Consider the following 23,098-nt stretch of genomic DNA (forward strand, 5'->3'; position numbering starts at 1 on the left):
ACACTTTTGCATAAGCGCATAACCATAAACATAAAGAAATTGATTGGTCCACAAATGTATGCATAAGAAAATGAACCAATCAATTTCCTTATGTTTATTGTTATGCGCTTATGCAAAAGTGTGTGCTCCCCGCTTTATAGTTATGCGCTTATGCAAAAGTGTGTGCTCCTCGCTTTATGGAAAAGGTTGATATAGTCTTATGGCTATAGCGGGGAGCACACACTTTTGCATAAGCGCATAATTATAAGCATAAGGAAATTGATTGGTTCATTTCCTTATGCATATATTTGTGGACCAATCAATTTCTTTATGTTTATGGTTATGCGCTTATGCAAAAGTGTGTGCTCCCCGCTTATCATTTTTGATTGGTCCTCCATGTTTCATCCATTCCCGTTTTCGCTTAACAACTAACAGCTGACTACAGGCCACGACAAAGAGTTTTTCAGCAAGACGATATTGTGTTACACAAAAACATTTTGTTGGCTACATATTATCTAAAGCATCTTCTAAGATAATATGTAGCCAATAAAATGCTTTTATGCAATACAGTGTATGTTGCTGAAAAGTACTCACAGATAAAGATCTCTTTCTCTCTCGCACATATCTTTCCTCTGTAGCACAATTTCGATAAAACATGGCAGAACTCTCCTTACGCCCGTTTAAGACTACACATTGAAAATTGTAGATTAAAGATTGGAATTTGACTAATTACAACAAAAGAAATTAAAATTTTAGTTTCTTTTTGTCTTGATTGGTTAAAATTCTATCATCAATCTTCAATTTCAATCTTCAATGCGTAGTCTGATACAGGCCTTATGGCATCATTCTGATTAAAAGCTCTCTAATGAACAAAGATTTATAGTTATAGAGATTAAAAATTATAGTTATAATTATTATAATATCTATATTTTGAACATAATTTACAAAAATTAATCAACTTTTTTTTGGTGTTTTCGAATGGACGGGTTATCCAACCAGCATCAATTAATCACTATATTTTACTATGAATTCAAGTCTTTGATCAGAGACAGTGCAATGACGTCATTAATCATTCTCAGAGCAATTGAACCTGCTATATCAAAAACGCCATCTAAGTAAATTTCTAAATGTATGAACGACGAGCAGGCTGCATTATTATTAACTATATAATTAGTAGTGTATGCACTGCGTCACAATGTATATGGCATACAGAATATAGAATAAAATTTCATCATTATTCCTCAGCGCTATTCCTCTGTTTCTTTATTTTGTGTAATAAATAGCGTTTTCGAATATGGCAAATTTAGGGCCAATTTTATCACCTTCGGTTAGATTAACCGATAGCGGGTGGCAACTGAAATGATTAGAATGCTTGATTTTCATTCACTTCTATTTTCTGTTGCGATTAAGGGCCAATTTCACCACCTTCGGTTAAGTTAACCGACGGTTAAAATCAGCAGAGAGGCAACAGAAAATAGAGATAAATGAAAACCAAGTATTCTTATCATTTCAGTTGCCACCCTGCCGTCGGTTAATCTAACCGAAGGTGGTGAAATTAATCGCTCTGAGAGCGATTAATAGCATCATTGCAGTGTCTCTGCCAATAAAAGATTTGAATTCATAGTAAAATATAGTGATTAATTAATCCGGGTTGAATTAACTCGTCCATTCAAAAACGCCATAAATTATGTTTCATATATTAATATTAAATTGTTCCTTGTTTTCTGTTCTCTATTCCTTATTCCTTTTATTGTGAGGAGGGCCTAATGATTTCATTTTTCGCCCATCCTAGCTAATTGATGATATACATACACATTCACGCTATGCGTGAAAAATTTCATGAAATCTGGATGAATAAAAAATGAAAAATTTTCATTTTGAAATTACATGATTGACTCCTAAATGAAGAATTGAAACCCAGCTTATAGTGACATTGGTAACCCTGAAACTGAAGTTTTGCATTGTTACCGCGTGAGTCTTCATTGTCAATTCGGAGTTCATCGTTCACCCTTCGCCCGTTACTCCTAATTGTACATACGAAAAACACCGATGTAGCCGCTCTCACAGACTTCTCTGCTGACATTAAAAAAAATTTGCTGCTGCCACAAAGAGTGTGAATCCATGGATATCGTGTATATATGTATTGTGAGTGCATACGTGATAAAGTAAACTAGGTTTGGGAGTGAGTTTTGATATGATCGCTCGCTCTCTCTGTCGTATAAACATTATGGATGATAGACGAAATAACCGCGAAATGGTGACGGTATTATTTCTATGCCTGTTGTGGTATGTGATATCTAGCAGCAGCAATGTTGTCGGTAAGATGCTGTTGTCCGAATTCCCGTATCCGCTCACCGTCACCATGGTCCAGTTAACCTCGATCACTCTTTATTCCGGCCCATTCTTTAATCTTTGGGGCGTGAGACGATATTCGTCCAACATAACGTGGAGTTATTATTTACGGCTCATCGTACCTTTAGCCTTAGGCAAATTCCTCGCAAACGTGTTCAGCCACGTCAGCATTTGGAAAGTACCTGTTTCCTATGCTCACACTGGTATGTATACATAACACAAGCTTTTAAAATCTCACAAATGTGCCACGTATATACACATACGCGTGTCGTATATATAGGGTGTTTTCCAACAAGAACACAGAAGAGAAACACATAATTGGCTATTGAGGCTACGTTTCATAATTCACTGCCAGTACTGAAAATCAGTTTATGTCACGTGCATTATAGATTTTCAGTACTGGCAGTGAATTACGGAACGCAGCCCGAATATAAAAATTTTCGGGACTTTATAAATTCTCTATTCAATTGCCAATTGCATGATGACCTTTGCTGTTATTGCGGTCCATAGTTTCGAAATAAAATATTAATAGCAAATGTAACTTTTACATGTTGCCAAAAATATACGCAATTATTGTCAAGCATGCAGTCTTTGCATAATAAAAAATTGAAAAAAAATTCAATAATATTGAATGCTGAATATGATACACGATGTTTGAGAGTTGCATAATCTTGTTTCTTGGCAAGGTTTCATATAAATATAACAGATAGAATAGAGTGTGTTTTTAAATTTTCTTTTTGATAATTTTAAGCTTTCATATTATAAACAGTTGGCAAGCATTAAATGAATTATGCATTTAAAATATATTATAAATATATATCTGTCTCTGTTTCTATATTCAATATTTTAACAAAATATTGAAATTTAATTTTCAGTACATTTTAAAATTATAAATTTTATTTTCAGTACATTTATATTTACACATACACAGCACTTAAAATTTAAGAGGTGTTTTTCCTTTGTATAAATGAAAAACATTAGAGAAAACACGATAAAATATTTATTTATTCAAAGTTGTATCAAAAATATTTTTAAAAGATTCTCTTTTTACCCAGAATTTTGAACAGTAGATATGGAAAGAAAAAAATATAAATATATTATTAAATAATTTAACTATGACTTTTTTGTCAGTGTTTTTTTGAAAATATAATTTTATAAAAACTCCATATAAATACATACTGTGCGTTTGCTTTAGTTTTATATTAGTCTTATATTATCTTATATTAACAGAAGTTTGGCTCTGTCCCAGTGAAGGCTACAATGCCCCTCTTTACGGTAGCCCTATCAAGAATAATACTTCAAGAACAGCAGACATGGAAAGTCTACTTGAGCCTTGTACCAATAGTCGGTGGTGTAGCGATTGCTACGTTGACAGAGCTTAGTTTCAATATGATAGGCCTGATAAGTGCATTAGCATCCACTATGGCATTTTCTTTGCAGAATATTTATTCAAAAAAGGTAAGATGCAACAAAATCTCAATAAAACATTTAATTTTATGTCTTACTTTACCTAAACATTGCAAATTATTGATTTATAGGTACTGCATGAAACAGGGATACATCACTTATGGTTACTGCACATACTTGGCCGTCTAGCTCTCTTTATGTTTTTACCAATTTGGGGTGTATATGATCTATATAGTTTGATATATGAACCGGTGATGAGACCATCGGTAGAGATGAGTTATTATATATTAGGATTGTTGTTTTTAGATGGTATATTGAACTGGTTTCAGAACATTATTGCATTTTCTGTGCTATCTATCGTAACTCCTTTAACATACGCGGTAGCTAGCGCGAGCAAACGCATATTCGTGATCGCAGTAACATTACTCATACTTGGCAATCCAGTTACATGGCTGAATATATTTGGAATGACTATGGCCATATTTGGAGTATTGTGTTACAATAATGCTAAGTATAATCAGAAAATGGAGAAACAAAAGGAGACAATTCTTCCAAAATATTATAATCCAACTCAGAATGGTAATAGCAGTTCCTTTATGGTAAATGGATTTGCCAATAAACAACATCAATCATTTGCAATCTAGTCTCAATTAATAGTTTTATTTTGACAAATTCAAGTAAGTTTTTTTATATCAGTGAGACTTAATTTTCATTTGTCTGTGGATCAGTTTCATTTGCGCAACAAAATATAACATGATTTGTTATACATGTGTATAATTTGCCAGATACATAGAAGAAACTCATGACCAATTACAATGTGTGTATTTTTAATTTGCATAAATATTGAAGGAAAATGTGATTTATATTTTTCTGCGATAATCAATATTTCTTAGTTAATAAAACATATTCTATATATTGATTCTATGTTCGTTGTGATAAATTCGATTTGATTTCTCAATTTTAAAGCTGAACCTGCTGGTAAGGTATGATTGCATTGTTTAAAAATATGATTAGCTAATTGCTGGTTCAATTAGCATTAACCATAAAACTGATTACATTCCTGCAAATCGCTCATAGAATATGAAAAATATGCAAATATGTTTTAACATCTTGTATTCTCACATATTTGGTGCACTATTTATTAATATAGAGAAACTACATTGTGAAAATTGTGTTAAATTATTTAAATAATTAAACAATTACAATAGTATAGTTTATGTACTTGTGATTTGAATATTATACAGATTATATTGTGTTGTTTTAATCTTATTTAATTTCTTTTTTTTTAAGTGCTAATATATAGGCACATATTCACAAATTGTACATTGGGCATATGCGTGCGTGCGTGTGAATTTTATATAGGAAAAGATATTTGAACTGGAAAATCACAATCTATACATCTATTTTTATAAATAATATACATGTATACAAAAATATATTGAAAGTATTATATATTGTTCGAAGCAATGCTCAGATATGAAATTGCAGTCATGCCCAAATAACTATCAATAATTCAGTACTTTTTAAAATATTTAATATAAAGATAAAATATTCTTTAAAGTAACCAAGATATTCTGTAATAAGATTATATTGAATCGCGATGATATACTAGCAGTTGATTATAGATGATTATATTATATCGAGTTACAAAGTTTTAATAATATTTTGTGGGGATAAGAGTCTTGCTATAGTTAAATCTAGACGTGGTCCGGCTGCTGCAATAAGAGGAACCGTCAAACAGCAATCGCAGTCTTCCGTGCTGGTTTCGTTCACTCGAAGAATTCTGTCATATGGTCGCAGAATACCATCGCAAGGTCCGCCGGGCCGTAAACGATTTATATAAACCCCCCGTTCATAAAGACCGTCCGACACTGAAAAGCCAAAGTCTTCATAGACAGGATCCTTGTGCAACGATACATGTACTATCTGCTGGGCTTTATGGTCGGAATCACCGCATTCTTGTACTCTGAATTTTAAACAAGAAACATTACACGAAGAAACGATTATTGTTGAATAAATCTTTTGATTGTAAGTTAATCGATCAATACCCTGGATAAGATGGTATTGATAAGTCTAACTGTCCACTGTCCACAGAAACAGTATCCCAAATTCTCAATATTTCTGGCATAGTACTACCATTCTCTCCTAATTCGCCCCAAGAATCCACTGCGCTGTCCACACTAGGAAGACTCTCTCTAGCTGAATGTAACACACCAGTTGAAAATTGTGGCTGGACTGTGTCACTTCCTATACTAAGCTTCCTGGAACAATCTCTGTAAAGCTTTTCTTTTAAGTATAAGTAAATAAATAATTTTTTTATCAGAATTTTTTTTTGTTAGACATTAAATTTTTTATAAGAAATATATTTATACGCTTTTTATATTGAAAAGATAAAGAAAATTGTGTTTTCACTATTTTTGTATTGAATTCTTTGTATTGAATTCGTTCTTTGAGTGTATATTGTAATTATAAAATTTATGTAAAATAAATATTTTGCTATTATACAGAGTGTCTATAATAATTCTTTTATTAAGCGTTATACAAAAAAATGATAAAGAACTTTTCTGCTTGGTTTCCGCTCTATTTGCATATTATGAGTGGGACGATTATTATCAGACACCCTGTATATTATTTTATGTATAATTATTTTGTTTAGAGAAATTTATTTTGAAGTTATTTGTGTTTTTTTTTCTTTGCTATTATTTTATACTTTGCTTTTTTTCATATTTTATAATAATTACATAATTACTGCCCGTGATATACATCAATGTATGGTATAATATATGTAATATGTGTATTTGTATATGTGTGGGTATATATATATACATACAGAGTGTCCGGCGTCAATCGCATCACCCGTCGTGTGCAGGTAGAGCAGGCAAAACTGAGAACAAAACTCCTGTACCATTTTTTTCGATAACGCTTAATAAAAGAGTTATTGAGTGAAGTTTGGCAATTCAGCGCCGATCTTTAGCTGGACATATATATATATATATATATATATATATATATATATATATATATATATATGTGTAGGGTAACTAATTTTAAATGATGTATTGTTATTTTCTGAAAATTAAAGCTTTTATCGTACGCGAAAAATGTTTTGTACAAAAGTGTTATGATTATGGAGGACGTAAGTTGATGCCATTAATTTTGATCTTACATGAAAATCATTAGATTAATTTAAGATTATCTCTATTTTTTTTAACGAAATTACCCTGTGTTTATATATAAATCGATTCCTCATAATATTCGATGTAAAAAATTATAAAGGGTATAAGGATGGTCACAAAAATTGAATAATTTACGAAATATTTTATATTTTAATTTGACATAATTTGTTATAAACTATAAAATATGTAAAATGTTAATTTTTTGATTATCTTACCTCAATACTTTTATGAAATCAGTTGTAATAAAAATACATAATTGTTTTTAGAAAGAAAGAAATGTGTAACTGCACGTAACAAAATACTATTTTTAAAAACAACTACGTGTTTTCTTTATACCGATTGGTTCTCTTATTATTTTGTGTAGAAATAAGGCAAGAATAAAAGAATGAATATTTTATGAGATTTTTCATAATTTATGTAAAAATATGTTAAATTAAAATATAAAATATCTCGTACATTATTAAATTTTTGATCATTTTCTACACTTATAAAACTTTTGACATCAAATATTGCAAGAAATCGATTAGTATAAACAAATTACAATGGTTGTAACTTAAAAAAAATAAATAAAATAAAGATGACTGAAATAATCTCATGATTTTCATTCAAAATAAAATCAAAATCAATGTTAATCAAAATTAAATCAATAGAATCATTTTTTCAGATAGCCAATTGCCCGTGAGGTTGCTGTCATGTTGCCAACAATTATTGAAACAGTTAATTTTGAAAAACTAGGGTCAAAAAGTGCGACCGTATCAAAGTCGTGAATTCTAATAAATTTAAATTTCCTACAAAAATAATGATATTTAAAAATTATGCCAACAGAATAAATCCATATAATATATCAAAATCCATATAATGTATCATTTTCTTTATTAAGTTGATGATATCATCAATTTAACAAAGAAATATAATTATTTAGACAATTGGATATATTTTATTTATCTATTTTGTACGTAAAAAACAACTAAAAAATATATTTTTGTTTTTATAAAATATAAACCAATTATATAATTCAAAAATCTGTAATTGAAAACCTAAAAATTAAGAATTTTCTGTGTTAAATTGATATCATTAATTTAGCAAAGAAAATTTTTAATTTATAGATTAAAATTATAGATTTCTGAATTATATAATTGGTTTATATTTTATAAAACAAAAATATATTTTTAGTTGTTTTTACGCACAAAAATAGATAAATAGATAAATAAAATATATCCAATTGCTTAAATAATTATATTAAAAAATAAATATATTAAAAACTAATGTATTTTTGATTTTATGAAATAGTTTAATAAATTTCGTGATACAATTAGTACGCATATAAAGATAAGAAAATAGTATTAATTTAACGAATTTATAAATGATAGTTTAATTTTTAATTTTTGTAGAAAAAACATCTATAATAAATCTATATAATTAGTTATAAGATTGATGCAGTCACTTTAAATTGTACATAAAATGATAACATTCCACGGAGATTAACAAACCTATTATTACTCTCCCAACGACATAAAAATGTTCATCCAAACTCATTTCATTAATATACTAGAAATCTTACACGTAATGTTATATTATATTCATATAATATGTTTATGACAAACCTCTTAATATTATTTTTATTAAGAAACTCTTACAAAAAGATATTACATTGGCAAAAAACGATTAAACACTATTTTCAGTCGTTCTTTCACCAATAATTGAATAGTTCAAACTTTTTTTTAATGTATATGGAATTTCACAAAAGATCCATAAAATCAAATAAAACAAGCTTTTTATTAGCGTATTTTTAAAAATATAAGATATATACCCAGATAACCAAGTCTGCTCAAACAGATTTTGTCAAACGTTTGCTACAAATTTTTGTCAGCAGAAAGACTGCAGACTGTATACAAAATCTGTTATATCAAATAATGATAGCAGAACATCAGCAGAAATATTACAAAACCTGCTGACATAATTTGACAACAGATCAGTAACAGAAACCAAGTAGAATTTGTACAGAATTATTATAACAGATTGACAGCACAAATTGAACAGGATCTGCCAATGCAATTTGATGTCAGATTGGCGACAGAAACCGAGCAAGTCTGCGCGCGTATGCATTTTGATGGCATATTGGTAACAGAAATCGAGCAGGGTATGCTAACATGATATCAGATTAGCAGCAAAAACCGAGCAAAGATCTGCACACGCGCAATCTGACAGCAAATTGACAGTAGAAATCGAGTAGAATCTGCAATATTTTATATCTTAGATTTCTATTTTATATCATATATAATAACTAAATAATTTTGCTTATTCGAACAGAAAGTGTCCAAAATAAGTGAAATCAGACATTTATCTGTCTGATTTTTCAAAAATCGGTTCAATATCTGAATTCCCTGTATGAGAATCGTATAAAAAAATTGAATCGATAGAAATAATTATATGTTGTTAGCCACATTTTGCAGGCTTCATATACGCTTATGACAAGAACTTGAATACGAGATATAGAAAGTGAATACTACGTCGCATAGCGGTAAGCAAATAAACTACTGTTTCAATAAATTATTGCAGATTCTGCTCGATTTCTGCTGTCAATTTACTGTCAGATTGCGTGTGCGCAAATCTTGTTTGGTTTTTGCTGCTAATCTGATTTCATGTTAGCAGACCCTGCTCGATTTCTGTTACCAATATGCCATCAAAATGCGTACGCGCAGACTTGCTCGGTTTCTGCCGCCAATCTGACATCAAATTGCATTGCGCAGATCCTGCTCAATTTCTGCTGCCAATCTACTATAATAATTATGTATAAATTCTGCTTGGTTTTTATTACTGATCTATTGTCAAATTATATCAGCAGGTTTTATAATATTTCTGCTGATGTTCTGCTATCATTATTTGATATAACAGATTTTGTATACAGTCTGCAGTCTTTCTGCTGATAAATTTGTAGCAGACGTTTGACAAAATCTGTTTGAGCAGATTTGGCTATCTGGTATATATATATATATATATATATATATATATATATATATATATATATGTATATTTTTTTATTTTAAATAAACCACGGATGATTTTAACTTTTTTGAACATTTATCTGAGGAATTTATCTGAGGAATGTGTCCCTCACAACATTGAACATTGCAATAAGATTATAGGGAGGTTACACATTTTAATGATAACATTACTGATATTTACCACGTATTTTACAATAAAATCTTTATAATAATGTTCGAAAATTAATGGAATCTTATTTTAATATTTCAGCGCACTTACGCTCAATCATTTTACTTTTCGAGTATGCTGAAAATATTACAAAACTATGAAAAATCGTTTAGTATTAATAATTAATGTGCATGTTTTTATAGATTCAAAAATATTATTTATTTAATATTTCATGAGAAATGTTATTGCGCGTAACAGTTCAAAAACTTTACAAAAAAATATGTAGTATTTAATCGCTAGTTCATTTGTTTACCACTATGTGACGCGCGATGCATCTATCTCGCATTTGAGATTCAGTCATGAGAATATATAAAGCTTGCAAAGAGCAGAAGATGGCAGAAGATTAAAAATATAACTATAATTTCTATCAGTCTAGTTTCTGATACATTCCTGCTATAGGAAATTCAGATATTGGACTGATTGTTTCTTAAAAATTGTGGCAGATAAACATTGATAAAATTAAAATTATTCTTTATTCTCTATTTAAGATGTAAAATTGTATGTGTAATTGTATATGTATGTGTATATATATATTTTTTTTCCAAAAATACATTAATTATATGAGCTCGTTGTACTTGATTTTATTTTTGTGAAATGCCATATATTAAAAAAAAGAAAATTCAAACTATTGAGTTATTGGTGAAAAAACTTGATTGATTGAAAATCAATAGTGTTTAATCGATTTTTATCAATATTTTTTTTAGTAAGGGTTTCTTAATAAAAATAATATTAGAATATTTGTGACATATTATATGAATATTAATACAACGTTATGCGCTATATCTCTGAGATGGTAATGGAATAAGTTTGGATGATGAACATTTTCATATTGCTGGAAGATTAATGGCAGGTTTCTCTGTGGAATATTACCATCTTACAATTTAAAGTGACTCTAATTTCTTATTGAAATGTTGATCTGTTGTGAGGGATTTATTCAGCAAAGTTTCATGAAATATGTATGATTATATCATGTGACGTCTATGTGACATCTATAAATACGTCTAATAGATATCGAATGGAAGGAACAAATGCGGATCTGTGGATGTCTAGTAGAGATCGACCCGTTTGCGTATATTATGGATCGGATACGACAAAATTACCCGATCGGATACAGTCCTAATTGGACACAGACTCCATCGGACACAATTCCGATTGGACACATACTGTTGCTATTGGACACAGGCTCAATCGGACACAGTTTCGATCGAACATCGGTCCGATCAGACACTGTAGTATGTACTTTGTAAGTTGTAAAGCGAGGTCCATCCCGCCGGTAGGCAGAGGCAGGTGCCGAAGGCCCCCCTTGCATCCCCTCTCCTGTGTGTGTGTGCGCGCGCGCATGCTTCCTGATATGCATGTACTTTGGTATAGCGTCTGTGTCCAATCGGGCCGGTGTCCGAGACAGTGTGCTCAATCGAGACTCTATCGTTTAGTAGTGTCTATAAGAGATTACATAGACATCTAATAGAGGTTTTGAATCTCCATGATGGATGTCTATTGGACATCTATTAGAGGTTGTTATTCCGTGTGGGGACGTTTCTTAAATAAAATGTTCACATTTTGAACTTTGCATTGTAATATCTCTGATCGTAGATCATGTAGAGCAAAAATAAAGACATTTTCCTTATATAATTAAGACCCAAGCTGTCCATTAAGCCTATTAAAAACTCGATCGGCCCAGCCGAGAGCGTTACTGAGAACTGTAATTATGAAGTACTTGCAACTGACCGTCTCGCGTATAGATACACGGTGTGCTTCGCTATACTTAGCTACCGTGTCTCTTGATTCATCTAAGAACGGCAAATTGTGACGGCAACGTGTTAATACTAATTTGCTATCCGCAAAGATGGAGATTTGACAGCATTTGATATGTGCTGTGATAATTCATATTTTTTATACTTTGTTGACAATGAGTTCTTAATCAGAACTCATTGTCAACATTCATTGTTTGGGGAAATATGCGTGATAATAGATGGGAATCATTGGGCGCATTTAGCAGAACAAACCGCTTAGTAGCTCTTACTTTTAGAACTAAATCAAACGTCGAGTGTTGACAAGACGATACCTCAGCAACTGTTATGCTGAACGCGGCCATTGTATTTCTATTGTTGCTGTCACGTTGCCGGCGTTATGACTATAGACAAAACAGTAAACCATCAGTTATTGTCGTTGCTGATGACATAACATATCTATATTGCTGATTGTTTGCTCTTAAAATTTCGTCAACTGATTGCTTTTATAAACCATCACATTGCCGCATTTAATAACGCATCCTATTTCGATGTTAGCAAATGTACAACAAACATTTAACAACACATGCAGTGCATTAGGTTGCTCAATATATAATTAATCACGTTTGGTTATCCGGATTATGTTCCTCACAAAATCATAAAACTTGTATGAAACATTTTTTGGTGAAAGCCTTAGTTTTTGAGACTATATCAATACGTCATTTAAAATGGGCCACTTTATATAAAATAATAAGTTTTAATAAAAATTACATTTTTGTCACCTATGTGTAAAGTTAGTTCTCCATTTGTTGAATTTCGTATTATTAAGCTGTAATTTATGGAATTATCATAAATGCACAATTAATAAAAATACGAAATTTTAAAAATGCGCGCTTAGCTCTTCACTGTCAATGACACATGTCATATATCAAACGCGCATATGTGCGTCAAAAAAATCGTGCCGCCTTTTGTTTTATGACGCATATATGCATATCTTGAAAAAAATATTTATACTATTATGATTTGATTGTGTGTTGATATTTATATGTTTTGGGGATCGCTGAATTCGAATTTGCTTTTGGTTCATCACATAATTTGGTCCACCATTTTGAATTTCAAAAATCTGATTTTATATTTGGATTCAGCAATCGCAAAAACCTTTATATTAACTAAAACTTGGGTGTAATTTAGAAAAAAAATTCCAATACATTTTTGGCACAAAAAATTATTTTTTGCCCGATAGCGAATTAACAGAGGTTTTTTTTTCTTACACAGGTATTTATGTCTCTAAAAAATCGATACTTTTGATTGTCGAACTTAATACTTCTAGAAAATGTTATGCACATCATTAAATACCTTGTTTCTGGATTAGGATCTGGCTTTCTGACAGTTAAAGCAACTACTGAACTGCCGGGTCGATGCAATAATTGAGCGGCTTGTCTTAAATCTCCAGAATCTAATTGTTCCCCATCTATCGCGAGCAGCCTGTCGCCGGATGCTAAACTGCCTGTTCGATAAGCAAGCGATCCTCGACGAACTTCCGTGATTACTAAGTCCTCATTAACCGTGAGACCCAGATCGGGTTGGCCACCTAATGGCCTCGTTACTCTCACTGTGAAAACTCCGGAATTCGGAACTACTGGTCCACCTACTCTGTATTCTATCACTAACTCGATCTGATTATGCAATATATAAAAATAATTAATAAAAAAATATTTAATCTTATTTTTATACAAATAAAAACAAGTAAAGATATGTGTTTACCAATTGCGATGTCTCAAGTATATTAGCTACTTCAGTCGGTTGCAGATCGCGTAACATTCTTCGATTGATTGCGATAGCCTTATCACCAGGCAAAAGGACGCCGCTTCGTTCCGCCGGTCCACCAGCTTCCAAAAAGCTCACGACATAATTCATACGATCTTCAATTAATTTAAGCGCGAGTCCGAAGCCCCGATGATCTGGTCGGAGAATGATTGTCAAGTTTTCCTTCATTTGTAGAGTCTGGTTCGAATTCGGCTGGACTTGCGGCTGTGCTCTCCTTTTGACTGTTCTTGGCGGTCGTGGTAATATTTGTAGTCTAGCAATACGACAGCTCTGAGAATTATTTCTAAGCAACTTTGCGGCAGTTGTCGCATCTTGAACAGGCGTGTCATCTACGGCCAATAGCTGATCTCCCACTTGAAGAGCGCCACAGCGATCTGCTGTGCTCGCCGGACGGAGACTTTCTATGTAGATTCCGTTTGATGTCTCTCTCACGGTTAAACCCAGTTCTCCTGAAGATTTTTAATTTATACTTCAAGTTAATATACAAATATTCAAAGTTTTAACATATCAAGACAAAACAATTTTTCTATTTTTAATACATTTTCATTCCAATTTGTACAGAATAAAAATGTCATTTTGATCACGTGTAACAATATTTTCATGTTATACATGTATAATTAAATGATGAATGTGAAATAGTAATAATACAGTTACATATGTTAAACATTTTTTGTGATATCAAGCTGAAAACATAAAGATATCAAAAATATATTAAGAACTTAGGAAAAAACATCACTATATTAATGCTGTATAAGTATTCACTTTTAATATTGTTAAGTGTGCTTTGTAATCTTTATTCTCAAGTAGCAGAGTAACATCAAAAGATGACATATGACGATATTCATAATCTGTTTTTATATTTAAAAGATCTTATGTCTGGTCTTGGGTCAACTTAAGATCCCAATGAAATTGACCGCACAGCTTCTCAAGATCATACTTGAGACGATCTTAAATTTAAGAACGGACTATGAATATCAGTCATAATAACGTCTATTTTTAGTCATTTATAGTCTATCTATGACATTGACAGCTAATAATTGACATTTAAAAGACATCATTTCTTAGACCACCCGTTTAAAAAACGTCATTTTGGAAACGATCTAAAGTCGTCCAAATAAAGTTTTTTGTAACTTGTATTGATTATATTATAGTTCATTCGCTTATCTCTGCGATGCGATTATTCATATATGCGCTATTTGTACTTGTATTTAAGTTTTTGTCAAAGCAAAAAAAATGCGACTAATAACATGTAACAACTATTTTTATTAGTTTAATTTCTAATATGATCCCCCTATGGGAATTCAGATATTTGATTGATTTTTGGAAAATCACAGATTAAATGTTTGGTTTGCACTTATTTAGACAGGAATTGTCCGAATAAATAAAAATGGTTCTCATTATTGTCTATTTAAGATATAAACTTATATAAATAAAATTTTTAATTTTATAAATTAAATTATTTAAATTTATCTATATATATATATATATATATATATATATATATATTAAATTTATATATTATTATATACTAATACTGTGATTGGTTTTATTTTTGCCGTAAAAAAAGTTAAAAAATGACGTTTCATGGATATAATATATCGACATTTTATAGTTTTATAAGATCTAATTTAAAACGTTTAATTGATTATATTGTGACAAAAATTTTGTGAATTCGTCATTGACGAATTTTACTATTTTGATTTTTCCGTGATAGAAACTTGAGTACAAGGCAGATCGTTGTATAATGATAAATGAAAAAAACTATAATCCGATATTTACTTTTATATAATATCTGTGTGTTTTTGCCATTATTTTATGACAATAAACAATGTTATATGTTTTTGTTGTGTTTTTGCCGTTATTCCGTGTTTGTAGATGAGCTCGATTTTAAACGATATTTTGCCAATATAACATGACACCATTATGTTATGCTGAGTTTTGATTTATCTTCTGTTGACATATTGTATCAGAGCACGCAAATTCTACTATTCCTACGCCAAGATCTGCTTTTTTAAATTTTTGCATCATTTTTTGTAGCATATTATGACGCATGGACTGCTCGTTTTCTGCTGCATTTTTGTCAACACTAAAGCCGGCGTCACACGATGTACGTTTTTCTGTGTGATTATAGCTTATATTTTGTATAGTATACGTTGCTTGGTTTGTTGTATGGAGCGTTGTATAAAGACATCATACGAAGTAAGTTTGCTGTATGGAGCGGTGGCAGATCATATTCGGTTACTATCGAAGTTTGCACAATTATTTTTAATACTAGATCGCAGGTTTGTGAATAATTTTATATATTTATATATTTGATATGGACTATTATATATCCAGTCAGCCACATCTGTTTTAACAGATATTTCCAAATGCTTGCTACAAATTATTGTCGGCAAAAAAGCTACAAATGTGGTACAAGAACTGTTATCGATTAAGCTGACAAATTGCTAGCAAAAACCGCGCAAAACTTGCTGAAATATTCGGACAACAAATTGGTAATAAAAATCGAGTAAAGCTTGCTGATATGGTTGACATCAGATTGATGGCAGAAACTGAACAAGATTTGGCGTGCACAATCTGACGACAGATTGGCAGCAAAAACCGAACAAAATCTGTAGTTTATTACAATATTTGAAATGGTATAGTTCAATCGTTTACCGCTATGTAGCACGTTACTCACTATCTATACCCGTATTCAAGATTTTATTATGAGTGTATATAAAGCCTGCAAAATACAGTTAATAATATTATAAATATCTATTTCTAACTGTTCAATTTCTGATATAGTTAATTCCATACTGGGAATTGGAAATTCAGATATTGAATTGACTTTTGAAAAATTGGACAGATAATTTTTTGATTTTAATTTATTTGGGCAATTTATGTCCGAAAAAATGTTTAATATAATGAATAAAATTATTTAAATTTATGATTTAACACAATATATTATTATTATATAATAATATTGTAATTGATCCTATTTTTGCCAAAAATTTTATCAAAAGAACATCAGAAAATAACCTCTCATGGATGTGACATATATTATAACGTCATTTCTGAGACTTAACATTAAAATATCTAATTAGTCATTTTGTGATCAAAATTTATCGTCATTTTGCTATTTAGAATTGAGATTTTAAATGCATTTAAATACATTTTATATGAATGGCTAAAAACTATAGATTTTGTTCATTTTTTGCTATCAATTTGCCATCAGATTGACCTGCGCAGATCTTGTTCGATTTTTGTCGCCAATTTGACATGAAGTCATGTCAAGCTTTGCTCGGTTTTTGTGGGCAATTTGCTGTCAGGTTATGTCACCAAACTTTGCCAGCAAAAAGACAAGCTTATTGCGGACACAGATGACACCAGATTTGTTATCAAGTTTTGATTGATTTTGATGCTTGGTGACAATTTGCTGTCAAATTGCTATCTGGGTATGTTATATGTATATGAATTTTTTTCCCAAGAAAACATAAAAAACGAATAATTTAAGGATTGATGCTAACATTTTAAAATTAATTTTGACAATATCCTGAAAATTTAATAGATTGTTTTTATTTATTATTATTTATATGAAAATGTGTAAAATCTGGAGGTCTATTAAGGAAATTGTTTGAAACAAAGTGGAAAATACAAAAGTGAAGAAATTCACTAGAATATCTACAATTTCATTTGTTGAAATCTAGTAAATCTGTTCACTTTTGCAATTTTCACCTCGTTTCAAGAACTGTTATCGCTCCCCAGAAGGCGATTTTCTAGCTGATTCACGCATTGCCAATATTCTGAAACTTGTTTGTATATAAGTAAATCATATACTGACCAACGTTTCTAAAAAAAGGTGATATCGATTCGTTAACTCGTTATCAAGTTATTAATGAAAAAGCAATGCAAAATTCAGAAAATTACATTAAATATTACAATATTAAATATTTTCAGTAACAAATTGTTGTCAAATTCGCTCAGAAATTGGTAACAAATTTAATGCCATCTATATCCGCATTAAGTTTTTGCTATAACCTGACAGCAAAAATCAAGCAAAGTTTGACATGATTTGACGTCAAATTGGCAACAAAAATCGAGCAAGATCTGCGCAGGGCAATCTGATGACAGATTAGCAGCAAAAACTAAATAAAATCTGCAACTTTTGACATTCTGTTGAAATGACTGTTGAATTTGACCAATATTTGTTAAAATAGACATAGCTGGCTGGGTTATTAATATATGCTAGAGTTCTATAATATAATATAATATAGGACTATATTATAATAAATGACTCTAATATATACAATGTTTTTTCGTTTCTTGCAGCTAATTTCATATAAAATTCAGGTTTTTTGCTGATGATCATAACATTTGCAAAATGTGCAGATATATTCATATCATATTAACTAATATTATTTAAATTCTTTACACGATACGAGCATATATGGTACATTTCTTAACTCACAAAAGCATAGAATTTCATTAATTTCAAATTAAAGTTAACTTTTTTTTGGTATTGTATAGTTAGTACATTCTTGATAGAATTTTGTATAGTTCTTTTGGTGCACAATCCCATGCTACATATTTACTTTAGGTTAATATATGAAACTTTTATGATTTAATTTTAATGATTTTATGATTCAATATTTATAGTTTAGAATATAAATAAGATTTATAATTTATTTTAAACAAAAACGTTTGAGGAAAGAACAACATACCTGAAAAGCCGCGTTCCAATTGAATAAGCAATGGGCCGGAAGTGGCCGCTCGCACATCTTCCATGTTTGCAACATCATATTCAATTGTGAGAGACGTAACAGGTGCATCCGAACTCTTCTTAAGTGCTCGCTGTGCTTCCGCCAAAGTAAGTCCCCGTAACTCGGTGTCATCTACCGCCAGCAATCGATCACCGGGCCTAACTCTTCCTTCTTTGGCAGCCGGTCCGTCCGTTTTTACTCCCGTCACCATCAAAGCTTTCGACACTCCACCGCGAAGAGTTACGCCGAGACTGCCACTTTCTCGCTCTACCCTCACTTGCGCGACTTTTGAAGAAACACTGAACGGCGATGACAAACCGACATTTGTTGCTTCCTGATCGTTCGATAGCAAAAAGCTGTGAGGATGATATTGTATTTGCGCATGTGTATCTTCCATTCTGGGAGAGTCGGAGTTCGCAGACGTAGCGATGCTTCCCGGTCTAGCACGGTTCTTGTGCGAGCGCATAGTTGTTAGCCTTAATGAACTGAACATCCTTGTTGATCTGTTTACGTGATTCTTATTATTAATTACGATCCGATATATTATGCCCGAATTAATTCAGCAAAATAATTATAACTATCTAAGAAAGAAAACCTTTTGATGATGATTTCTTGCTACTTTTTTTTTTGTTTATTATTATACCCAAAAAAAAGGTCATATATAATCGAATATAAAGATAAAAAAACATATAAAAAATATGTTCATATATATATACATATATATTTTCTTATATATGAATCATATATAAATATTTACGATCATATATAAATATTTACGTATATAATTATTCAAGTAGTCAAATTTATCAAAATCAGATCTTGCCAAATGCATGTTACAAATTGTTGTCAGCTAAGAAATTACAAATTTAATACAAACTGTTATTACCGATTAAGTAGCAGATTAGCGATGGAATCTCTTTTCTAATTATTTAAATAAAATAGTAATGTACAACGTCAGGTTATATTAGTAAATTCGATTTTTGCCGCCAATCTGCTGTCAGATCGCCAGGCTCTGTTTGCAGATCACAAACGGACATAATTGATGCCAATTTACTAGTAACTTCTGGCAATGAATAAAATGCTGACATTGCTGACGCGCATTTTGTTTACTAGGTGAATATAAGCAATTTTTTCGCGCACTTCTTTAAATTTCACTTTTTCTGAAAAAAAACAATGCAGAATTTATTTTTATAATTATTTTTCAATTATTTTATTATTTTCTCTATTTGCATACAAGATTATATAAGAGAAAGGAAACATATGAATATATTTTGTATACAATTATATTATATTTGGTTATATATAAATTTTTTTTTGAGTATATATATGTATGTATATATAATTGACTATAAGCATTTCAGTTGAGAACAACGATAAGTCATTCACATACATATCACATACATATGCAGTTTGTACAAAAATTTTGGAAATTACCTGCTTCTTTAAAATCTTCTTCCTTGTCGACTTATATTAATATTCTCATCATTTTAAACATTCTACATTACGTTATATTGAATAATGAGCATTCTCTAGATTAAAGCCGATTATTAATGAAAAATATTTATATAAGAATATGTTTCCTTATAGCTACTTTTTAATATCTAATAATAAATCTACTAAATCTAACTCGTGTGAAGATCAAAAATATATGTAAGTTTTCGGGATAAATTAGAAAAAAACTAAATCTTTCACTGATAGAAGCAAAAGAACAATAAATATGAAATATTAGATCTTAGTGGCACAATTAATGATTCTTTTTGCTCACGAGGTAAACAAGTTGTCTTTGTTCGACAACTCTCTAGCGCAGCGCGAAACCACCGAGCTCTTACCACGAACGAAACTCCTTAGAACTGAGTGCAGAACTATAACGACTCACGATGTGGCTTTCAAAAATAACTCCTTTAATATAGGGCCGTATCATCGCGCAGACGAACGGATCTATTTATACGTATGATGACATCTGCAAGTTTGCTTCTCTTGAAAATGTTATGCGGCCCTGTGACGCTTCGCAGTCGCCGTAGCATTAAATGAGATCATGCGCTTCTCATTAAATCTTAGGCTTAGCTGCATTCGTTCAAAATGCCTACACTCAAGTACTATAAGAGCTCAAACTACATTTCATTAATTATATACTTTTGTAAATATATTAATTATGTTACAACTTAATTGATTCAAATATAAGTCATAAAGAAAAGAATAAATATATTTTTATTTTATTTTCTTTTTTTTGAAAAAACAATAATTTTTATACAAAATATATGACTATCTTAAGTAATCATATATACAAAAATATTAGAATCTTCTAATAAAAAAATTAAATATTATTTTATTAATAATGTGTAATTGAAAAAATTATTTTCACTATATTTTTACTCACAATTTTATTAATATATAAAAAAATAATTTTACAGCTTATCATGTCGTTGACCATTATATTTCAAACAAATCAATATTACAACTTTATGCAGAATTGATATGTAAATGTTTATTTGAAATATATTTTGCCATCATGAAATATATATATATATATATATATATATATATATATATATATATATATTGTATACAGAATTTATATACACAGAATATAATATGTATATATAATACAGAATATATACATATATACAGAATTTATGAGAAATTTTTGTGATTAGTGATCGATTCTATTAATCTTTTGCTTTTCGTACTGCAATCTTCATATTGTAATTTTTTAATACTATAATTCTGCTATTGTATGTGTCTCTGATCTTAATTTCTTATTCTTTAACATCAGTCTGTGTGTGTCTCATCTATCTCTATTTAAATTGTTCCTTACATTCAAAAAAATGGTCTTGCAACTATAGCAACAATTTTCTAAATGCGACAAATTAAAGTAACTAAAGTAAATAAATTAAGTGATTAGCAAATACTGTGATATCGTGAGTGCGCATACATTTTTTGCACTTAATCAATCTAAAATCTAAATAGCAGAGGCAGAATTTATATCTATACATGAAACTCATATTTATTCAATGCAGTGATTAATATTTGGCAATGGGACCTAAATTTGCCAGAAGATATTACTAGAATCTGCTACTACAAATTCATATGTTACAAACAATATTAGCAGATACAAAAAGAAGGTGTAAATTTTTGTTGTGACATCTAAAAATCTACCTAATACATTAGCAAACCGTTTTTGTAAGTGCACTCTCTCGCCTATATATAATTAATCTGTACAAATTATGTATAATTATGTGCAAATTAAAAACTCTTTTAAATCTTTGTTCTTAAGATTTATTATATTTTTATTATAAAAATGTTTAATCGATTTATTATTTTTTAAAATTTATGTATGTTATTATTAAAAATTATTTGTTAATTATTAATTTGTAAAAGCAAAAATATTCGAAAATATTAATACATATTTATTAATTGACTTAATGTTATTATTTCTTTCTATATTTTTTTCTATATGTGATTTTTGACTATGATTTGTGACATTTATATAAAAAACAACGGTAAAAGTATGCAATTTTTTGATGATCTGAAGTTAATATGTACATACAGTGAGCATGGAACTATATAAATGCGAGTGAAAAAATACATCTTAAGATGCGTATTGATTCGAGCATTTTTCCGTGCACGAATGATTTACCCGCACAAACGTTCGTGCGGGTAAATTTTTTTCGATATTAAAATTTTTATTCGTGCGTACAAAACTGTGCTTCAAACTTCAGTCATTCACCGTAAATCAGTAAATTATTTTCAAATTATTTGCTATCTTCCAAGTATCGAGCTTCTTATTTCTTGAAAAATGGAACTCGTGTTAACATCCCACAATAGTGGAAACTTTTCATACTCGTCTATTAATTGAAGAGCCATTTTATTTTGTCCACTCCATAACTTTTTTTGCGCGCACAAAGATTCAGTTCTGCATACACGTCCAAATTGAGCATCGTTCCGCACATAAATTTTTTGATAAACCGACAACGATGGATTGCATTCGTGCGTGCTCAGAGCATAGACATAGTAAGTATAGACTGCGCGTTTGACTATATCAATGTACAAACTTTAAAAGAAGACAACATGCTTTCACAGGCTATGTGTCTCTGTCTATCAATATTTAGAGTGGAGCAGAAATTTAATATGGCTGCGACATCGCGTGATACTACGAATCAGCGAAGGCTTCTTTCCCTCACCCACGCATCATTTAGACAAAGAGAAAGAGTCTGAAAATAGAGGCTTTCTCTTTCTAAATTTCACGCTGCCTAAACAAAGGAAAGATAGCGCAGTCTATACTTACTATGTCTATGGCTCAGAGCGTTGAAACAAAAACGTTACGTCCACATTAGAGCATTCGTGCGCGCAAATCGTTCGTGCGCGCAAAAATATTCAAATCAGTACGCACCTTAACAAATAAGAAAAATATAAATCGCGAGAGAATCGGAAGGACAAAATAGAATAAAAGAGAGACTGTGTAAAAAATATATATAAGAAAACACTATTTAATGATAAAAGAGAAAAGCAGAAATCAAAAAAAAATTAAAAACAAACTATAAATAGTCCGTCATTTTAAAAACAATCTCATAGAAGTAATAAACAAGTAAAAAATTGTGCAAATTAAAAACTTGCACATTGATTCCTCATAATTTTATTTTATAAAAAATAAACTGTTTCAGCAATTTTAATC

General features: G+C 30.4%; 2 protein-coding genes across 9 annotated transcripts; one reads left to right on the top strand and one right to left on the bottom strand.

Annotated features, from left to right (window-relative positions):
* The first annotated feature begins 1,912 nt into the window (after positions 1 to 1,912).
* LOC126852273 (solute carrier family 35 member E1 homolog) lies at positions 1,913 to 4,390 on the top strand. Of its 3 annotated transcripts, XM_050596909.1 has the most exons (4): positions 1,913 to 2,534; positions 3,581 to 3,789; positions 3,870 to 4,004; positions 4,068 to 4,390. In XM_050596909.1, the coding sequence occupies exons 1-4, from the start codon at positions 2,174 to 2,176 to the stop codon at positions 4,380 to 4,382; spliced, it is 1,020 nt and encodes a 339-aa protein (XP_050452866.1). In that variant the 5' UTR covers positions 1,913 to 2,173; the 3' UTR covers positions 4,383 to 4,390. The 3 variants fall into 3 exon arrangements, with proteins under 3 accessions (XP_050452866.1, XP_050452865.1, XP_050452867.1); XM_050596908.1 differs by having other exon boundaries at positions 1,916 to 2,534; positions 3,870 to 4,390; XM_050596910.1 differs by having other exon boundaries at positions 2,381 to 2,534; positions 3,562 to 3,789; positions 3,870 to 4,390.
* Positions 4,371 to 22,954, bottom strand: LOC126852247 (glutamate receptor-interacting protein 1). 6 transcript variants are annotated; one of them, XM_050596842.1, is made up of 7 exons: positions 22,268 to 22,952; positions 19,861 to 19,955; positions 18,388 to 18,929; positions 13,622 to 14,133; positions 13,214 to 13,533; positions 5,787 to 6,011; positions 4,371 to 5,704 (listed from the first exon to the last, which is right to left on the bottom strand). In XM_050596842.1, the coding sequence occupies exons 3-7, from the start codon at positions 18,917 to 18,919 to the stop codon at positions 5,383 to 5,385; spliced, it is 1,911 nt and encodes a 636-aa protein (XP_050452799.1). In that variant the 5' UTR covers positions 18,920 to 18,929; positions 19,861 to 19,955; positions 22,268 to 22,952; the 3' UTR covers positions 4,371 to 5,382. The 6 variants fall into 6 exon arrangements, with proteins under 6 accessions (XP_050452799.1, XP_050452801.1, XP_050452802.1 ...); XM_050596844.1 differs by lacking the exon at positions 22,268 to 22,952 and adding an exon at positions 20,192 to 20,277 and having other exon boundaries at positions 19,861 to 19,890; XM_050596845.1 differs by lacking the exon at positions 22,268 to 22,952 and adding an exon at positions 20,192 to 20,261 and having other exon boundaries at positions 19,861 to 19,882.
* Positions 22,955 to 23,098: the final 144 nt, after the last annotated feature.

Source organism: Cataglyphis hispanica, chromosome 10 (genome assembly GCF_021464435.1).
Source record: "Cataglyphis hispanica isolate Lineage 1 chromosome 10, ULB_Chis1_1.0, whole genome shotgun sequence".
Lineage (NCBI taxonomy): Eukaryota > Metazoa > Arthropoda > Insecta > Hymenoptera > Formicidae > Cataglyphis > Cataglyphis hispanica.

What these genes read in the sequence shown, in the direction of transcription:
- LOC126852273 (XM_050596908.1), top strand. Translation starts at nt 2,174, where the DNA reads ATGATCGCTCGCTCTCTCTGTCGTATAAACATTATGGATGATAGACGA. An exon ending in TGTTTCCTATGCTCACACTG is followed by an intron (nt 2,535 to 3,580) that starts GTATGTATACAT and finishes GCTCTGTCCCAG; the next exon opens with TGAAGGCTACAATGCCCCTC. An exon ending in AGAATATTTATTCAAAAAAG is followed by an intron (nt 3,790 to 3,869) that starts GTAAGATGCAAC and finishes ATTGATTTATAG; the next exon opens with GTACTGCATGAAACAGGGAT.
- LOC126852247 (XM_050596840.1), bottom strand. Translation starts at nt 22,290, where the DNA reads ATGGCTCTTCAATTAATAGACGA. An exon ending in ATTGGAACGCGGCTTTTCAG is followed by an intron (nt 14,134 to 18,387) that starts GTATGTTGTTCT and finishes AAAAATCTTCAG; the next exon opens with GAGAACTGGGTTTAACCGTG. An exon ending in TACTTGAGACATCGCAATTG is followed by an intron (nt 13,534 to 13,621) that starts GTAAACACATAT and finishes TTGCATAATCAG; the next exon opens with ATCGAGTTAGTGATAGAATA.